This window comes from Elgaria multicarinata, chromosome 8 (genome assembly GCF_023053635.1).
Source record: "Elgaria multicarinata webbii isolate HBS135686 ecotype San Diego chromosome 8, rElgMul1.1.pri, whole genome shotgun sequence".
NCBI lineage: Eukaryota > Metazoa > Chordata > Lepidosauria > Squamata > Anguidae > Elgaria > Elgaria multicarinata.
Window position 1 is genome coordinate 91,158,301 of NC_086178.1, and position 19,788 is coordinate 91,178,088.

At 43.7% G+C, this 19,788-nt stretch overlaps 1 protein-coding gene across 1 annotated transcript in view; it reads right to left on the reverse strand.

The window, feature by feature from the left end:
• The window catches only part of LOC134402994 (microsomal triglyceride transfer protein large subunit-like), a 28,124-nt gene that overhangs the window by 4,926 nt on the left and 3,410 nt on the right, over positions 1–19,788 (reverse strand). Inside the window, exons 3-16 of the mRNA XM_063133001.1 lie at positions 19,254–19,388; positions 16,548–16,655; positions 15,172–15,288; positions 13,199–13,338; positions 12,354–12,504; positions 11,571–11,725; positions 10,111–10,279; positions 8,739–8,846; positions 8,394–8,606; positions 7,231–7,445; positions 5,222–5,322; positions 4,054–4,178; positions 3,216–3,437; positions 1,939–2,063 (exon numbers count right to left, since the gene is read on the reverse strand). Of these exons, the coding sequence (XP_062989071.1) occupies positions 1,939–2,063; positions 3,216–3,437; positions 4,054–4,178; positions 5,222–5,322; positions 7,231–7,445; positions 8,394–8,606; positions 8,739–8,846; positions 10,111–10,279; positions 11,571–11,725; positions 12,354–12,504; positions 13,199–13,338; positions 15,172–15,288; positions 16,548–16,655; positions 19,254–19,388 (2,084 nt within the window). The remainder of the gene's footprint in view (positions 1–1,938; positions 2,064–3,215; positions 3,438–4,053; positions 4,179–5,221; positions 5,323–7,230; positions 7,446–8,393; positions 8,607–8,738; positions 8,847–10,110; positions 10,280–11,570; positions 11,726–12,353; positions 12,505–13,198; positions 13,339–15,171; positions 15,289–16,547; positions 16,656–19,253; positions 19,389–19,788) is intronic.

Consider the following 19,788-nt stretch of genomic DNA (forward strand, 5'->3'; position numbering starts at 1 on the left):
GGGCCCACACCCCAGCACAGGCCCACTGACTAGAGCTTCTTGGGCTTGCTCTTCCTCTTCACCACTGCAACCTGCTTGTTCACCTGCCTCTCACTCTGGCCCAGACAATGGTGGTGGTGATGAGGAGGAGCAGTAGATGCCATGGCCTACTTGTTCACTGGTTCTCTATCTTGCAAGCAAGCAGGTGGTACCAATGATGATGAGAAGCAGCAGCAGCTAATGACAATTCTGATAAGAAGCTAGACACAGCACCTGTTCAGACAACACATTAAACCATGAAGATCAAGCATTTTGAACAAAATCTTATGGCATAGCATGTCGTGTGAACCATGACTTAGTGTGTTGTGTGAGCCATTCCTAACCCTGTTGGCTACATAACCGTGGTTTAAACATGCTTACTAACCACCTCCTGCAAAAGTGTTAATGGCCTAACGATGGCTTAGCATGCTTTCTGAACAGGCCTTCAGTGTCAGAGAAGAGCTCACTGATGATGTCTTCCTCAAGGGCCCTCCTAAACCTGGCGGCAGCACTGTTCAGAAGCCTGCTGCTGCCTCTGATCCTGGACGTAGCATATGGCTGTCATGATGAGTAGCCATTGAGGTTCCCAAGTTTTGCTTAGATAACAACAGTTAAGCCACACTGATCTGAGTTGAATACAAGATGTAAGAGATGATACATAGGTTACACAAAACAGTATTTATATGGGCAGCCTGCCAAGTCGGTCATGATTAAAAGCACTAAACTCTTAAGATGAAAAGATAGTCCTCTGATAGCAGAGGGGAAAGCCAGAATGGAAAGCCAGAATGTTAATCTCTCTCTCTCTCTCTCTCTCTCTCTCTCTCTCTCTCTGGGACTAGCTCGGTAATAATCATTTTCTCACACTGAACCTTTCTACATCTGTCTTTTCATTCTTTCTGCTAAGTTGATCCACATTATTTATTCAGTTTTACCTAGCTAAGATTGCCGCGGTTGATCCCTTAAACGAAGAACATGGCCATCAAGTGAGAAATGTAAATGCTACTGAGGTATTTTTCAGGTCCCCTGATACTGCTTGGTAAGCAAGTCAACTACACAAGCATCATGACTTTGGGCAAGCAGGATTTCACAGCCTAGGATGCCCCTAAGAAACAACAGGCCACACAGCTGGCTGCTTTGGGGCAATGGGTTAAAGACCAGGGATGTCTTCTTTGGCATAAATATCTCCATAGAGATGGGGCTGAAACTGTATGCAGTTAGTATGGTTACCATAAGGCCAAAGGCAAAGAACCTCTTGCAGGCCGCATTCCAGTGGTGGGAGGGGCCAATGGAAAGAGGGGCGGGGCCAGCATTATTACTTTTTTAGCTTAAAGCTGCCAGTAACCAAGGCTTTAGGAGAGGCATTTCCACCTCTTAGAATGGGGGTGGGGGCTGCATAAAACCTGGAATCCACCAAACAATTGGTCGTAGGGAGGAAGGAGGTGGAGCCAGGGGGAGGGACTGTGGCCTTCTGGGATATCCTGGAGGGTCAGAATGGGATCTCCAGAAGGCCATATTTTTTACCTTCATCCCAGCATAGGACGTGTGGCCAGCTGGTTGTGTGAGGCCCTGGAGATAGGATTTTTTTATATATTATTATTATTTTTACATTTATATCCCACCTTTTTTCCTCCAAGGAACCCAAGGCGGCGTACATAATCCTCCTCCTCCTCTTCTCCACTTTATCCTCACAACAACAACCCTGTGTGGTAGGTTGGGCTGAGAGTCTGTGACTGGCCCAAAGTCATCCACTGGGTTTCCGACTCCCAGTCCAACACCCTAGCCACTACACCACACCACAAACAATGCTGGCCAACAGAAGATTCCCCTTATGAGCTTTCACAAGGGTTCTTGAACGCTTGCCAAAGCACTGGGTCAGTCTCCTTCACACTTTGGAGGTGAAACCGGTCCTTATTTACATACCTTGTTTCAATGCCTGTTATGAATTCCTGCTCCCACAAATTCACGTTGATGTCGGCTGAAACATCTAAGCCAAGTCCTCCTTGAAGAGTAATCACAGCTTGCAAACCAGACTGAAGTGGGATGGCCTATGCAGCACAATAATATTAACTTAGTGAATTGTTCAAATGTTGACCTTGGATCTACAGAGGTTAACAGTGCAGTCCTATTCCGATCTACTCAGAAATAAGTGCCATTGGATTCAGTGGGGCTTATGGCCACATAAGTGCATATAGGATTCCAACCAAAGTCACAGGTCATCCATAAATGATAATTTTTACAGCTAGTCTGGAAGGGACTTTCAATGATCACTGCTTTAATAAAACAGTGATCTAAACATATCCCTTTCTGCTTTTCTCTAAATCAGTTTTCCCTAACCTGGGTCCCTCCAGATGTGATGAACTACAACCCTCATCATCCCCAGACATGATGGGGATTGTATTCCAACACATCTGGAGGATGCCAGTTTGGCAAAGGCAGATCTAAATCATAGATCCAAGGCAGGCTGTGTATTAATAAAGCAAAACTACTACTAATCAAACAACAGAATCCAGTAAAATCTATCATACAATATTATGAAAAGAGCGCAGATTAAGAGTGAACAGTAGCTGATGGCAAATGCCTCCCAAAAGAGGACGTCCATCACAGTCTTTCAGAATAAAACCAAAGATTGGAAGAAAGAAATGAAGGGCTGCAGGGTCCACCAATATGGTGCTGCAACAGACAAGGCCCTGCTTCTTGTAATCACCAAGCTAATCACTAAAAGTGATGGCACATGGAGTAGTAGGGCTTTCTAAGAAGTTCTTAATGTGAAGAGGTTCATATGGGAGCAGGTGCTCCCATATGTTCTACTCCCAATACATACTGGTGACTGGAAAGCTAATGAATGACACTGTTGTCATTCAAAGGAAGACTATATAGTTAATGGGTTGGAACCTGACTAATTGAAATCAATTGGACTAAAGATAGTTAGGACTAACTTCAGTTCCATTGATTTCACTAAATATGACTAAGTCTAGATCTAACCCAATAGCCGTAGACTAATATTTCAGATTGCCAATACTGGGAATATTGGGAATTTCTACCTTAATATATCAACTATCTTAAGTGAAGCTGTTCTTGTCTTTTGGGTTTCAAATTGGCTTAAACTATTGGGAAAGATCATAATGTTAGCCTCCTCATGAGAATGCCTTATTGCTACCACATGCCTTCTATGTCTATGGATAAGGGTGGACTGATACCTGTTGATGATCCATCAATAGCACATTCCCTTTGACCACATTTGTGGGCTCTCCCGAGCTTGTAAGGACCTTTGACATTAGGTCTGTATATCCTTCAAAGAAAGCAACCGGCCGCAGCTGGACATCAAGCAAAACTGCAGACATGCCAGCCATGAAGTCCTCCTGTTCATCGGCTGCATCACCTCCCAAAACACTTCCAAGACCTTTTGCTTCAATGGCCACCTAAGAATGGAAAAGGAGAATGTGACCCACAGGACTACCCTGGTATATATGGTGCTATTTTGTTTTAGGTGGTCTCTACATTAAGGAAAGAGACTCACAGCCTTATCTTTTCCTCAGGTATTTCTGCATCCACTACGGGCTTCTTTAGACGGTGATCAACAGCGACCACGTGTTTTTAATTTAAAACTTCCCCTTTGAGCAATGCTAAATGAAACAGTATCATCTAGTGATGGAATTATAGAGCTATGCCAAATTATCGTGGGAAATCTCACGATAATTTAAATGTTGCATTATTTGTTGTTTTCTTAAAGCAAAATTATCAGGAAAAGTGTGGGAGATGTCCTGGAGATTGACAGCATCATATAAAGAACCCACAAACATCTGTGAGTGGACAATCATGAGCGTGCAATAAATTTTATTATTGTTGATTTTATTATTATTGATTTTATTATTGTTTTATTTCACAGTTTTACATTGTGTTGCACACCACCTTGGGAGGATTTACCTTAAAAGGTGGCTTCTAAATCTTTTAAATAAATAATACATGAACAACAGAATCAAATAAAATAAAATGAAAAACAGAATCAAATTGTATCAACAAGAGAGAGTGCAAGACCTGAGCTGCTTGGAGTTGGTGGCCACGATGACTTCGGATATTGAAACTGGTGATGCTCTTCCTCAGGATACCGAAGTCTGAGAACAACAGGTCCAGACTAAAGGTTGACAATGTGTCATTGGTGACTGAAAGGGAGAGAGAGAAAAGAGAATCCCCAGTGAAGGCCTGTCGTGTTGATATGGTGGCAATGGTGCCTTCAGCAAGCAGAAGGGAGGCTTCAGATTTCAGGGCTGGGGAGGAAAATCTCCACGCAAGTTTTAAAGGCCTGATGTTGGTTATATATTTGATATTACACTTCACAAAGGCAGCCTGCCTTAAGAGTCTTTGCTGTGGTTATTTTTTATACTTCATAAAAAGTAGTAGCATTATCACGGAGGTGAAACTGTCAACTCCCCTTCCTCACCCCTATTTGAGCTAAATGGTTTTTGTGGCACATGCATACTTTGTCCACAGCTATGGTTATAACGACAGTCCTTCAGTGTATAGAATCAGGGAATTGACCTAAGGTGGCCACTTATGAATTGCCAAAAAAAAAAAAAAGAGGGTAAAAGAGGACAACAATTTGCATACGCTAATTTATATATCTAGATGCAAATTTAGAAATAATTATTATAATTTAAAGAGAAATGCTGTCCCTCTCACCAAAGGGTGCCTGCCTGTTCAGTTTGCTGTTCAGATACTAATTGTGGACGGTTTACAATTCCTATGGTTCTTTATCTTCAAACTGAAATTGCATAAGACAACCCTTCAGATAGAAGACACCTTCAGACAGAGGATGGTCCTCTGGCAGTGTTACAAACGGAGGACTTTTCCCTATAAAAGATACATGGCCACCCTAATTTTACCAGAAATATAGGTGTTCCTGTGTAATAATCATAAGCAGTTTGCCATTCTGCCCTCCTCAAGTGGTGTTCATAATATGTGGGAGAATATAGTTGACTAATCAATTCATATCTGTGGAGCTTATGTCTTTGGAGTTCACATGTGTGTACGTGCGTGATTATGGTTAAATGGCACACAATTGTAATGTTCAGGTAACCTAGCATGGATTTCCCCACTCCTAAATGAGGTCCCCTAATTATAAATGGTCATGGATTCTTTCCATTTTTCTGAGGGAAAATGAAGCAGAATCATGTAAAAGAAAAAAGAAGAAAAAAGAAGAAGTCACCTGCCAGTGGTCCCGAGCAAGAGATGGAGCTGCCAACTTTGGGTGACAGGAAGTAGTAATTATTTATCTGTGGATCTTTCAGGACATCTTTGATCACCTGCCTGGGAGGAAAAACATACACAGGAGGTAGTGATGTATCTAAATCTGAGGGCAACTCATCTCAGAAAAGTAGGCTGTCATTTGGGGAAGGCTAATTGTCAGCATTTCAAGAAACAGTAATTATTACAGAGTAACAGGGGTGAAATTCCCTTCCTGCTGCAAACTTAGAAAATATGCCAGGTTTCAAGATGCCAGCTTGAAAGGAGGAGGAGATGGAATCTGGGTGTATCAATGAAAGGAGATCCCGTTCTTCCTGGTGGATTCTATTTCTCTCTGCCTGGTTCCCCTGGAATTTTCCAGACAGTGTTTCAGGCACAAACCTACCTAGAGCATCTGACAGAAGAACCTTTCCCTCCAGGCTCATAATGCTGCATGTGCTACAGGTGGTACACCCCTATTTGTGGAAGGCTAAATCACTATGTTTCCCTTCACCATCTTTTACGTATGGAAATAATAGTGGAATCTGGGCCTCTCTGCATATGGAGGTCAGCATGGAGTGTCCATGTCACATGAGTGTGGTGGAACAGGATATTTGGTTCATGAACCAGGCCTTCTATCATCTTTCTCATGCTTTTCATTGGACAAAAACAATACATGAACAAAACAATTGTGACCCCATTCAGACAACACGCTAAACCATGCTGCTTAACCACAAAATTGGTAACGGAATGCATTGACCTTACTAGCTCAGTTTGGACATTTTACTAAACAATAATTTAGTATTATTTGAACAAGCTACCACAAGACTCTTGTACCCCTCCCTCCTTCGTTGCTTCCATGTAGAGTGCTTCAGAAGCTTTCACTTCCACTTTTACACTAACCAGAGTTCCTTCTTACATTGGAATTCAGGCAATCTCTAGTTAGTTTAAAACTATGGTTAATTGAAACAAGCCAGGATCAAGATATGGTTTATGACGCTGGCTTGTTCAATAATTAAAAGTAACGGGGTTTAACCAAGATTGAATGTAATGAGGAATTCTGGTTAGTTTAAAAGTGGAAGTGGAAGCTTCTAATCTCCTCACAGGGCCAAAACAAACATTACTTTAAATCCGTACCTAGCCATTAGGTATCCCCCCATTTTTACACTAGAGTAGATGCAAATCGGAATCCAGATCGGAATCTTAGCAGGTTCATGCATGCCCAAAAGAGCCCACTTTTTAAAATGGAATTTGCTTATAATAATCATGCTTAAGGTAAGGCTAATTTCCAAATATTTTTTCTCTCATGAACAACTAACCAGAGCATACAGAACCCATAGTTTTATATTCTTGGCTTATATTTTGTTTACTATTGTTAGATGACAGAAAGAAGAGAATCATCCTTGTGTTTTGTCACTGGTTACGAAACATCAAGCATGTTTACATGGAAGCAAGTCACACTTAAATAAGAGCATCCAGTCTCGTGCAATGGGTACAATCCAGAGGAAATCAGGGTTGCCAAATGCTTGTCAACATGCCCCCTCCCCCCGAAGCATATGTCTGACCCTTATTCATAGATGGGATCCTGAGTTACATGGACCATGGGTCTGATCCACCATGAACACTCATAGGTTATTAGGATCACAGCCCAGTGATAGCTTGCATGCTTTCCATGTTTCAAATCCAGAATCCCTTAAAGGGAGCTCAGGTAGTCCGAATGAGAAAGATTTCTACCTGAGACATTGAAAAGCTGCTATCAGCCAGATGAGACATTACTGGACTAAATGGATTAAAATGTGCCTCAATGTAAGGCATATTCATATGAAATTCTATATGGCAGCAGCAGCAATATCTCTGGGGAGTTATCTCAAGATTGTTGTGTTGTTTTAAAAGAGAGCATGAAAGAGAGAGATGGGGAAATAATTAAAAATAATACTGTATAGCATACAGAGGTAAATGGACAATTATTATATAGAACACAGATATTTTTACCTGGTTGGATGTTCCCGGGAGTGTAGAATGCCTTGAATTTTTGACAGTAGAAATTGTGCCATTTCTGGTTCAAGTTCTCTGGTGGTCAACAAAACATTGATGAAGTCCATTGGTGAGGGATCATTGTCCAACAGGATTTCTGCTGCAGCGACCCTGGAAATTTTTTGATAACGTTGCCGAACTTGATGGAAAATGCGTTTCATTGCCATTTTAACCTGGTGCCAAAATGCAGATGTTCAACATAGGTACTGAAAAGACTTCTTCGGTTTTTAGTATGATGACAGCCAGCTACTGGATTTTATTGGCAGCTTGTCTTGAAAACAGATGAAGATCATTCTAAGCCTAGATTTTCTCCCTGAACATTAAAGGGTGCAGAACCTCAGGCCTGGGGCCAAATCTGTCCTGAGAGCCGAGTCCGGCCATCCAGGGTTCCCCAGAAGGCCACGCCTCCCTTTCCCTGACCCCACCCTCTTTCTTCCAACCACCAATTGTTTTGTGGTTTCACAGCTTTTGCGTAGTTTAACCCCCATTCTAAAGGTTGACAAATGACACGCCTCCCCTGAGGCTACATTACTGGCAGTAAGAGCTTGAAGATACAGCATGGTGGTAATTTTTTTTGTATTTTTGGTCCCACCGCCTTTTTTATTTAGCCCCGCCCCCTTACCTTTGGCCCTGGCCACCCCTGGAATGTGGCCCCCAAGAGCTTCTCCAAAATGGATTTCAGCCCTTGGACTGAAAGATGTTCCCCATCCCAGCTTTAGTCCATGGGGGAAAGTGTCTCTTTCAAAAATGATACCCAACGGATGCATGCCTTTGCAAACATGCGCATAAAAAGGTGCACAAAGAAAAAGAGAAACTGACAATCTAATGCAGTCATGAGATGGAATGAGCTTCGAGGTGGAAATCAGAAAACCTCGACAAGCTAGGATCAACTGCGAATGGGGGAACCTTTAAGGATCATGCAAGATACAGGGCATATGAGCTTAGCAAATGAGGGTGGTAAAGTTATTTCTTGATGGGCATCAGGTGGTGGACAAATGATACAGCCCCTGCACTTTTTGGCACTGAAGCACCTAGAATGCTCCATTAAAGCTATACTCCTCCTCAAAACAAACAACCCCATTTTAGGAAAAAGCTCTTATTGTAGCAAGAGCATCCCGTACCGTGCTTGAGATGTGCTGTGTGGAGTACTGCTGCAGCGCAGTCACCGCCGTAGCTGAGACGGAGGCAGAGCCCTCCTCAGCGTAATGCAGGAAGGTGGGGATGGATTCTGGGAGCAGAGCGTTTTTCAGGGACAACAGGTAAATCACCTTCTCGGAGTCTTTCCTGGTGCTTTTGAGCTTCTGCAGGACCGTCTCCATCTGGAGCCTTACTTCCTGTTTTATTTGAGAGATGGAAACAAAAAAGAAGAGGGGACTAACGTGATATCACCCACCATCCAAGTTGGCAGCGGTGAGAGGGGGATGCACAGTGTGCTAAGGGCACGGGGGTGTGTGTCATCGACTCACCTGCAGCCCACACAACTGCATCCGACACAACTTGCCAATCACGCTGCCGATAACAATATTGCCTGTTTCCCAAATGGCGGTCTCTAGTTTCTTCCCACTCAGCTTGTCCTGCAAGAGAAAAGTAAACAATTCATGGAAATAGAGGGGTGTGTGTGTGTGTGTGTGTGTGTGTGTGTGTGTGTATTAGAGATACTTGAGGTATTTAATTTTTGCAAATTCTGATACCAACTAGCTTGATTGGCACCTCTTGGAATAATGTGTGGATGAGAACACAATTATCCTTTGAATTCCACACTTCTCCAAATTTTGCAATGCAGTTCCCAGGAAAAGAATGCGTCAAAATGAATTTCAAAAATCTGCATTTTTAGAAAAAAACCCTGCTTAGAACTGTGTGTTCCGTGAGAAAATTGGTTCAAAAATATTTATTTACATGTGAATTTTCTTTTGATTTAAAAAGAAAATCAGACTGATATAGAAACAGGCTTAGGAATAAGCATGCACAAAAGTAACACGGGCCAGAAATAGACTTATCTGTCCATCCCTAGCGTATGTGTGTGTGTGAGAGAGACAAAGGGTGGGGGAGAGAGAGGGCTCATCCACCCCAAGCAGGATATTCCACTATGAGGCATGGCTACACCTACCAATGGATACAATGATCGCGAGATCCTCCCCCTCAGTCTACATGTGACGCACAACATCCCTGGTGGACGGAGGACATCACAGCCACCATTTTTTTAAAAAATTGAAGACTAGTGCAGGAGCGCTCCTTTTAAAAGGTAATTTTTTAAAATAAAAAAACCACCTCACGCTCCCACCCACCCTCGATGGGCACAGAGCTCCTGAAGAGCTCTGTGCCCAGTTCCCGGTTCATCGTGTTTACTCACGAGGAGCCGGGAAGAAACCGGGATAGCTACCCACATGTCCCGCAGTCTCAAGACGATCCCGAGACCGTGGGAAAAGGTGGGATTAAAGCCGTGCCGGCTAACCAACAAATAAATAAAAACAACAAAAGCAGGAGTGGGCAACTTGTGGCTTACCACTCCCATCACCCCCTTCCTATTGGCTATGCTGGCTAGCCTGTGAGCTGTAGGCCAAAACATCTGGACAGCCCAGGTTTCTGGAGTGCCAGATTCATTCCTTTATCACATTTGTATTCCATCCCTCCTCAGAGCAGCATGATGTGCTTGCCACATTTTAACTTCACAGTAGCCCTGTGAGGTAGATTGAACATGGCTTTCTCACAGCCAAATCTACTTCTCTGTCTATCTTACAACATCTGGTGACCCATTTATTCCTAAACTGAAGGAGGTTTAAGGGTAAAGGAAAAATCCCAACCTGAAAAGAGAAGTAAGCAGAAATGGCAGCTACTTACCAATACCATGCGCAAAAGCTCCTTGGAAGGCCGAGGGGAGAAAGCTGCAGCATAGAGAAACTTCTCCAGCAAGGGTGCTTGCTTTTTGTTCCTCACATTCAGAAATTCGGACAGTGCCGCCAAGGAAGCTGTTGACTGGGCAGCTACCGCAGCTTCGACATAGAAGGGGCTGAAAGAAGTGGGGTGTGACGGAGAGTGTGTGTGAGGATGTTGTGGGGAAGGAGAGCAGCAGAGCACTTTTGATTACTAAAGCAACTGCAAATATTTTTTAAAAAACCTCATCCGTTCTGTAAATCTGGAAGGTAGCTGTGACCTCAGTTAAACTATATCAGGGGTAGACAATCTTTTCTTTTTTCCTCTCAAGGGCTTCATTCCCTTGTGGGTAATTTGTCAAGAGGGGCACATAGTGGTGGGGCTGAATTCAATGGTGAGCAGGGCCAGACCCAAAAGTGGGTGAATCAGCCCTTTTCTCTTTTGGCCACCCCTCCCCCCTCTCTCCTTGCCACCCCTTCTCTTCCCCCCTCCCCTTCCCCCCTCTCTCTTTCTTGCTCTTGGCCACTCCCTTTTCTCTCCCTCTCCCCTCTCCCTTGCCCATCCCTTCCTCTCCCTCTCTCTCTCTCTCTCTCTCTCTCTCTCTCTCTCTCTTTATCCTCCTCCTCCTCCTCCATCCAGTGGGCTGCCAGAGAAGAGAGGTCTGAACTCTTGCCAGATGTTTAAACTGATTGCATTCAGAGGGCTTTTGAAATTACACTGAAGCCTGCAGGTTGCCTGCACCTGAAATTTATGTATATATCAGAGCTGCATGTTTGGCCCTCCATGTTTGTGGCCTACACTTTTTGCTGTGGCTAGATATGTGTTTGAGCCCCACAAAGACACTACGCGCCTTTGGCCCATACTTTCTCAAATGTACTAACCCGGGGGTGGGGGGGAGGTAGTAGAGGCGGACAGGTCACTTTTTCAGTCTGCTGTCCTATCCTAAAATGCTACCAGCCTGATTTTGCTCCAGTGTGATTTGGAAAGCAGGCATACAGAAGGTATCCAAGGTGCTGAACCCTACTCCCAAAGTAGGTTCAGCACCTTAGATAGCTCCTTTAGCATTCTGGCTGGTTCTGACTGAAACATGGAATGGATTCACAGCCCTACAAAATGGCAGCCACCACCCTCTACTGTATATAAAGCAATATATATATATGTCTTTGGGATTTCTGCACCCAGCACTGAAAGACTACCAACTGTGGCACACAACAGGAATGTAACAGTGTCCAGTAACGTTCTCCATCTTTCAGCAAAAACAATTTCTTGGAAATGCTCCTTAGAGCAGAGTTAGAAAGAATCTGCACTTCTATAGGGTTAGAATCATAGCATGTAGCATTTTGGGATGTGCTGTACTTGGTGATGGCCAACGATTTCCTCTCTAAAGTGTGGGAAATTCTTTATTTTCCTTCAGCCTCTTTACTTACACTGTATCCTCTGGTGCTTTCTTCAACAATGTAAGAATATCCCTTTTCTTGGCATCACGCAGCATCTGAACAACTGTGCAAAAATGCCAAGTAGTTGATGCCTCAGAAAGGTCCATCTTCACTTGTTCAGAAAGTGTTTTTAAGTAGGTTTTGAGCTAAAGTAACAACAACAGCAACATATTTCACAATATTATTACATCAGCAATTTATGCTACATTTTCCGAAATTCAAATTGGCACCAATGTGGAAATGTTTTAAAATGCAGAGGGATCATCATTTGGCAACACTCATTAGCATTATTTGGAACTCCTAAAATCATGCAGAAAGTGCCTTTCTATCCTTACTTTCTATCCTCCCCACACCTGCAGTCTGAAATGGTACAATCCGAGGGTGGGGGGAATTATCACTTGATCTTGCTGATGGTATACATTGGCCCTAAATGGATAGAAGCTACCATTTTTTCTCCAGGCTGATTTTCACCTTGTATTTTACTCCTTTTGATTATTATTCTGTCTTTTTAAAATATTGTATGTTCAAAAAACAATTGTCACCATTTGAGTAATAGATCCCCTGCTGAAGTGGAACATAACTTCTGCTCTTTTCTTTTGTGATGAGAGAGCAGCATTAAATATATTCACGGCTTTCGGCCATGCGAAAGGAGTCAAGGGGTTAGGTCTCAACTCTGAAACATCTCTAGACCATTACTGGGCTGGACCTCTGACCTGCACTTTACTTAGCATATTGGTTAATCTGGACCAATGCTAGAGTTTTCCTCCCGCTCACTTTTTGGCACTCGGTGCAGATCCTCTTGGACGGCTCACTCGCTATATTAATGGGCTGAGGTTTGCCCAGCGCAGCAGCCAGAACTTCCTGAAGACTCTTCTGAGGTAATTCTTTGGATCCAGGCATTTGACTCACAAGTTCAAGATGTTGCCTGAAGAGAGAAAAGAAGGTCAGTGATAGGGTCTTTGCCTTTAAAGTACCCTTGCTTCTAAGATAAAATGCTGTGGTCAAGTCAAGGGTTTATAGATATGGACAAATGGGACATGCAACAAAATGTCACAATGCGAACCTGTGCTATTGTTCGGGTTTCCAGCCATGCCCTCTTCTAGCATATGCCTCAACTGGTTTTCTGCCTCTCCTCAAACAATTAGCCAATATTTTGTGGCCACTGAGCATGCTCAGTTCTTTTGGGTTTCTTTCCCCCTCAACTTTAGGGCGCTTTCTTCTTTTTCTTTTTGTACTTTTAAAAAACTTGGGGTTCCCCCAAGCCTGCTAATTCCTCTCACTTGTGGATTGATAGCGTCATTTTGGTTACATAAGTAGCCACACTCAAAGTTTTACTATTAGCACTGCATATAATATTGGTGAAGTTCTTGGTAATTTGTCAGGGGATGCAAATGGGAATATTGAAAAACGGTGAGGAAGCCCTCAGAAACTGTCATTTATGCCAGCTTGCCTCCATCCTGCTGCCCTTGCTTATGGCTTGTATTTTTCTTCTCACGCCTTGGCCTCAGCTTCAAGGAAATCAAGATGACCGAGGCCTCCATTTTCTAATGGAAATCGAGATGGAGTTGCTCACCTTCTGCAACATGCTGGCCTACTGAACGAACCGGCGCAGAACTAACCTAGAGGTGATATTGACTCCAATAGAAGACTTCAAGGTTAGAGAGAGGATGTGACTTTCCTCAGATAATGCAGACTTGATGAGACTTCCTTCCATAGAATAATGGGTTTTACTTGTGGGTTGCCACAGGACTCCAAAAATCTGTGAAAGGAAGAGAAAATTTTCCACATAGGATTCTGGCTCTGGCACTGAAGCTTACATGGAAGAATCCATGCTGGATTTGCTTACAAGTTAAACTATTGTTGTGGGTTTGTCACCCAATTGCTGTGAATGAATCTGGGCAGTGCCGGTCCTATTACTAGGCAGAGTGAGGTATCCACCTTAGGAAGCCGAGTTGGGGTTTCATAAAAGGGCAGCAAATGGTTCAGGATTTCATTTATTATTATTATATCTTTACTGCCAGGGAAGAGAAGAGGTGCTTGTGGTATTTTTTTTGCCTCAGGTGCCACTGTGGTGTAGTGGCTAAACTGTTGGACTGGGAGTTGGGAGATCTGGGTTCTAGTCCCCACTCAGCCATGGAAACCCACTGGGTGACTTTGGGCCAGTCACAGACTCTCAGCCCAATTTACCTCACAGGGTTGTTGTTGTCAGGATAAAATAGAGAGGAGGAGGATTATGTATGCTGCCTTGGGTTCCTTAAGAGGAAAAAAGGCAGGATATAAATGTAATAATAAATAAAATAAATAACTTGACAGGCCTCAGACAATATGTAACTTGACTAGTGTGGGGGTGAGAGGAGGAGGAGGGAACATAATTTACTATCTTTTACCTCTGGAACTGAGTTTGGGGTTTGGACAAACGTTTTTTAATGAGCCAGAATGGCAGGTTGATATTTCTTAAAGGTCACTGAGGAAGCTGCACTAGCCTTATCCTCTTGTGAGAAGAATTGCAGGTTCATGGCTAATATATATTGCTGGAGACCCTGGAATGTAAGGAGATAACATAGGAAGGCGACTCATCCTCTCTCCTTCCTCCCCTCCAAGGTGTGTACGTGGGGGTGTTTTTTAAGGTATGTTTGTGCAATGTAACAATAGAAGCAGGCTTCTTGGAACTGATGGAGAATGAAGCAGAGGCCACATTCACACATAATGATATGACCGGAATCCTGGTTTATTAAGCCACGATGTGAATGACCTCCATGCTGGTGTATACAGCCCCATTCACTTCTCCCTTTGCACAGGTAAACAAACTGGGGTTTTGTCTTCACGGTGCTGAGTTGGTGCTGCCTCCCTTCAAAACCCCATGGTTTCCCTCTCCCAGGGTGGTGTTGGTAATCCCAACACTGAGGAGGGAGTGTGGGGTTTCCTACAGCCGTCTGGGTACCAGAGCTGCCCCCCACCCTCTTCCTGGTAGAAGGTGACCAATTGCCAGTCACCTGACACCAAGGACCACCCCTGGATTGGCCCCGAAGCGACGTCAGAAGATCCGTACTGACATTGCTCTGATTGAAAAAGTCAGGGTAAATCCCCGACTTTTTCAATCTGCAGCTTCATGGGAAAGCCCTGCAGTGGCGGCAAAGCTGTGCCTCTGTTGTATATAACTGACGCAGCACAGATCTGCAGCCATCACAGGGTTTTCCCTGCATATACACAGCCCCCAGGAAAGAGAATGTTTCACGTTACATTTGAAGCTGGGATTGTGGTTTATTGTGACCAAACAAGCCAAGATCTGTAAACCAAGATCAAGTTTCTAATCCTGACTTATTTGGGTGTGATAAGCCATCATTCCAGGCTTAGATGTTATAATAGGCTATCCTGTCCTGGTTAGTTTTACCTACTCAGAGTGAAGCGGGGAGCAAATAGGCTGCATGCACCAGCACGCTGCCCATTCACAACAAGCCAAGCTAAACTAGGAATCCTGGATTATTGCTATGTGTGACTTCGTACATGGATTGTGGGGGGCTATACTGTAATATTTTTGAGCATGATAAGAGAAAGATGTAACAAAGAGAGAGATACAAATACATTGACTTGCTTCATTAATAGAGCTGAATCCAAATTTTGGTCTTATGCAGCTGTGTAAATCTTTTGTCTTCAGAACAGAATTCTCAGAAACCACATAGGTAACCTGGCAGCTTCCAGAAATGTCCTCCTAAACAACACAAATAGGCACAGTATGAATAGAGTAGTGGATACAACATCAGCCCTATATAGGTCTAGCTACTCCATATGTACTCTGTTGGGTCAGATCAGATGCTGATGTCTGCATTTAGCTGATTGTTCTTATAAACTTCAGAATCCAATATAAACTTCTCCTGTTGACCTACAAAGCTTTTCACTGTCTAGCTCCTTCCTATCTCTCCTCTCTCATCTCACACTATTGCCCCGCTCGTGCTCTTCGCTCCTCTGATGCCGTGTTTCTCGCCTGCCCAAGGGTCTCTACTTCCCTTGCTCGGCTTCGTCCATTTTCTTCTGCTGCCCCTTATGCCTGGAACGCTCTTCCAGAACATTTGAGAACTACAAGTTCAACCGCAGCTTTTAAAGCTCAGCTAAAAACTTTTATTTTCCTAAAGCTTTTAAAACTTGATTTTGTTCTGACTTTATACTGTTAGTTTTACCCTACCCAGTGCCTGTTTACCCTACCCCGTGCCTGTTTGCTTTCTCTTCCCCTCCTTATTGTTTTATTATGGTTTTATTAGAATGTAAGCCTATGCGGCAGGGTCTCGCTATTTACTGTTTTACTCTGTACAGCACCATGTACATTGATGGTGCTATATAAAATAATAATAATAATAATAATAATAATAATAATAATAATAATAATCAGGATTGTAATGGGTTGGATTTTTTTTTTAAAAAAAACACTTTTGTCCAATGTTTTCAAAAGGCTATGGGCTACATACAACGTTACATGAGTTTGTGCAACAAGAGTTTCCCTTTACCTCCTCTCCATGGTACATGGCCCTCACATCTGCTCTGGAGTGTCCCCCAAATCTTTGGAATGGATTTTGGGGATTCATAGGAGTATGCAGGGGGAAGTGGAGATTTGATCTGCCAGGAGGGTTCTGTTCTACTGGTACAAGTACACCACTGGATACAACAACCCAGTGATTCCTACACAAAATGTACAACTGCTCTATATTGATTCCATGAGATTCGAAAGCATTTTGCTCCTTGATTTAAACAAAATAAAAATAAAGTGGAGACTTGGTTGGAACTCGCCAGTCAAGGGCACCATGCAATCAACCCATGTCTTGACTTTAATTGTCGGCCTTGTCTTGTGATGCTGTGAAAGTACTTTTTAGAAGAGGTGAAAGGCACCGGGGGCACAAGGACAGCTGAATAAGGACACCAGCAATACCAGGTGCTGCAGTCTTTCTCGTCAAGACTCAGTGAAACTCTGCCTTGTACCTCAGTCACTGTCCCAATGTGGGTCTGAAACTGGAAGAGGCTGACAAGGCCTCGCTTCAACTCTAGAGTTAAGGGACTTCCGGCTTTGTCTTCATAGATGCCTTTAACCTGCAAAGGGAAACAAGCTTTTATGGGAGAGGATCCCAATGGATATGAGGAAATAATAACAACAACCCCCCCCCCCAACAAAGAGTTACATGAACAATATGAAGCCTAGATGTATAAGTAAGTAATGTTTTGGCATCCTCCCCGCTATCCCAACTTGTAGGCTTTCAACTGTTCAGTTCCGTGGCATAAAGCAGGGGAAGGGGAGAGCAATAGATGTGGTTTTTAGCTCCCCAAAAGTACCACATCACCAAAGTGCCTCCACGTGGATCCTGAATCTGGGGCAGGTTTTGTGCCACACGTGTTTACCAATTATGTGGGCAGCACAGACTACAGCCATGGAACCCAATTATCGTTTTACTATTCTTATGCAGGTTTTGTGATGATTGAAGGATCTCTTCTTAGCTAATTCGTAGAAAATTTTGGCCACATGAAACTATCCCAATGGGGAAAGCAATGGCAGTAGCATATCGAAAATCTTCCCCATCTTTTCGCACCACAGGGCGATTGGCCGCTGTGTGATCGGAGTGCTGTCCCCTTGGTCTGATCCAGCGTGGCTCTTCTTATGTTCTTATGATTGCGTACATAGCATTAGTTCGCATATGGATGTTCATCCTTGACAACAGCGGCACTGAGTGGTGACTGGCAGATGCAAATCAAAGGCCACAGAGAGAATGCAACTGTCACCTCATATCACCATCACCCCAAAACACAATGCTTCCCGGGGAAGCCAGGCTTGCACATTTCAGCCACAAATCATCAAGTGTTTCAGTATATGCATGTGTGAACCTTTCCATAGTGTAGTGGGTTTGATATGAATTTTGAAAAAGTCCAAGACCTTATAGCCCTATTCAGGCACTCACTTAAGCCCTGTTCAGGCATTCACTTACCAGCTATATCAAACATGTGAAGAGAGAGAGAGAGTGTTCCAGCCCAGCCCCTCCCCATCCTTGCATTTATCACCCTCTACACATGGAGGGAAACTGTGTGGAGAGGAGAGCCCCCTGTATCCATAGGGGCTTTTCACACGAGCCAGAACGTGGATTTTCTCACATGAAGAGCTTCCACAAACAGAGGAGGCTCTCCTCTTCATATGATCACACTCTATGAGCAGAGGGCAATGAATGCAAGGAAGGAGAGGGACGGGGCAGGAGCACTCTCCCTCCTCAGGTGTTTGGTCTACCCAGTAAGTGAACACCTGAACAGGGTTTATGTGTTCTAATCTATGGACGGCACATTTGCCTCCAAGCCTCATCAATCTGTCCCCTCCTGCCTGTGGTTGTGGTGGATGTTTAGCCAATGACATATAAGACACAACTGCAGTGCCAATGCATTTATAATGGTCCAGACTATGAAGTCAATCATTTCATTTCAGTGGAAATAGAACTTGCTTTGCTAGTGCACAAAAACCCAGGATGCTTCTGAACATTCTGTGTCAACCTTCCCCAACCAGGTTGCCCTCCAGATCTGTGGAACTAGAATTCCCATCATCCCCAGCCAGCATGTCAAATGTCCATGCTGGCTGAGGGTGATGGGATTTGTACTCCCACACATCTGGTGGGCAACCTAGTTGTGGAAGGCTGTTTTGTTATATAACTATTAAGGACTAGAAACTCTGGTGTTCTCTTAAATTAATCTATCTAATTTACAGCATTCGAGAGCATCATCCTTCTTCAAATTGTGGGTGCTGGTCAGCAAGAATGGGCCACTACTAGACCTATCCTGTTTCTATGGAGAAATACGGCAGGCTGAAGCAGTTGGATTAATTTTACGCTATTGTGGACGGGACAAAAGAGAAGTCCCTTCTGCCTCCTGCTGTGCTTTTGCATTAGTAGGGCTGGCCACAGACAGTACACAAAGGGCCCTTCCAGACGGAGGGCTCCTAGCACTTCTAATAAAAAAGTCATTGTGTGGCTAGCTTGCCTTTTCCTCTTTAATGGATTTTTGTATGGAAAAGGGGAAAAAAGACAGCAGAAGCACTGGGAAAACATAGGGAGTTTACAAATGGAGACGACTTAGTCTAGACCCCCTGTAAAATTTTGTGAATGAAAAAGGGCAACTGCACAATAAAAGCCTCATCTGGAAGCAGCCTTACCCAAAGGGATGTACAGCTTTTGTTAAATCCATTCTGTCTGCTTTTTGCAGACTGTCAGGCATCTTCCGTTTCTTTGTCCTCGTGGACAAGAGTTTCGTTCCTGTTTGCAAATGCGCACTGGTGCAAATGCTCCAAAAGTAAAATACCAGTCTGCAAGTCCATGGGATGTGTGCAACTTGGAAAAAACGGTCTGCTGCAAAATCTGCAGGCTGGAGTCATAGAAATCTGAACTCATGTGAATCCTTTGGGGGTTTCTCTGACATCCCTACTTACTCCCACTACCCAATCAAAAACTGTGCTTGCAGGTTCTGAAAGGAGTTCTGTCTTACTAAGGGAAGCCCTGCAAAGCGCTTTGTCCACTGGAAATTACCATTCCACAGTGTAATGAATGATGACAATCAACTATTCTTGTCCGCAAGGCTGCTGCTGGCTACCTTGTATGTGAAAGCAGGCCTTAAACCAAAAGGGCCCTCAGCATTTGCACATGGGGAAAAATATTAACCTACCTTCCCATTACTCCAATGGAGGAAGACCGGCTGCTGCAGTTCTGTTGCATTCAGTGAAGTTTTCACAGCTCGGTCACTTTTCACTGTCTCATTCTGCCTTTGTTCCAGATCATGACTGACTTGTAGATCATGAATCTAAGTTCCCAAAATGGGCAGAAGAAATGTAGGAATAACTGAAAGTGTTTCCAATGGAAATGTACAGGTTATATATACAGGCCTAAGGCTAGCCTGAGCTTTGTCACTGCCTGAGGCAAAACGGGTAAGAATGCAATCCTATACAAGCTTGCTTAAAATTAAGGGCTTACTTCCAGCGGTGTATAGGATCGCACCCTGTATTGCTGCCCATTTCCACCTCCTCCTCCACCCCTGTCCTCCATCCAAGTAGGCCTCAACGCTAAGAAACGTGGACTCTAAATGCACATGTGGTGCCAGTTTGAAAGTATTTCACCACCACCATATTGTGGAAAGTCAAAACTTTTAATCAAAACTTAAAACAACAACAACACAGCAAATTCTCCTACCCTTATCAGACTCT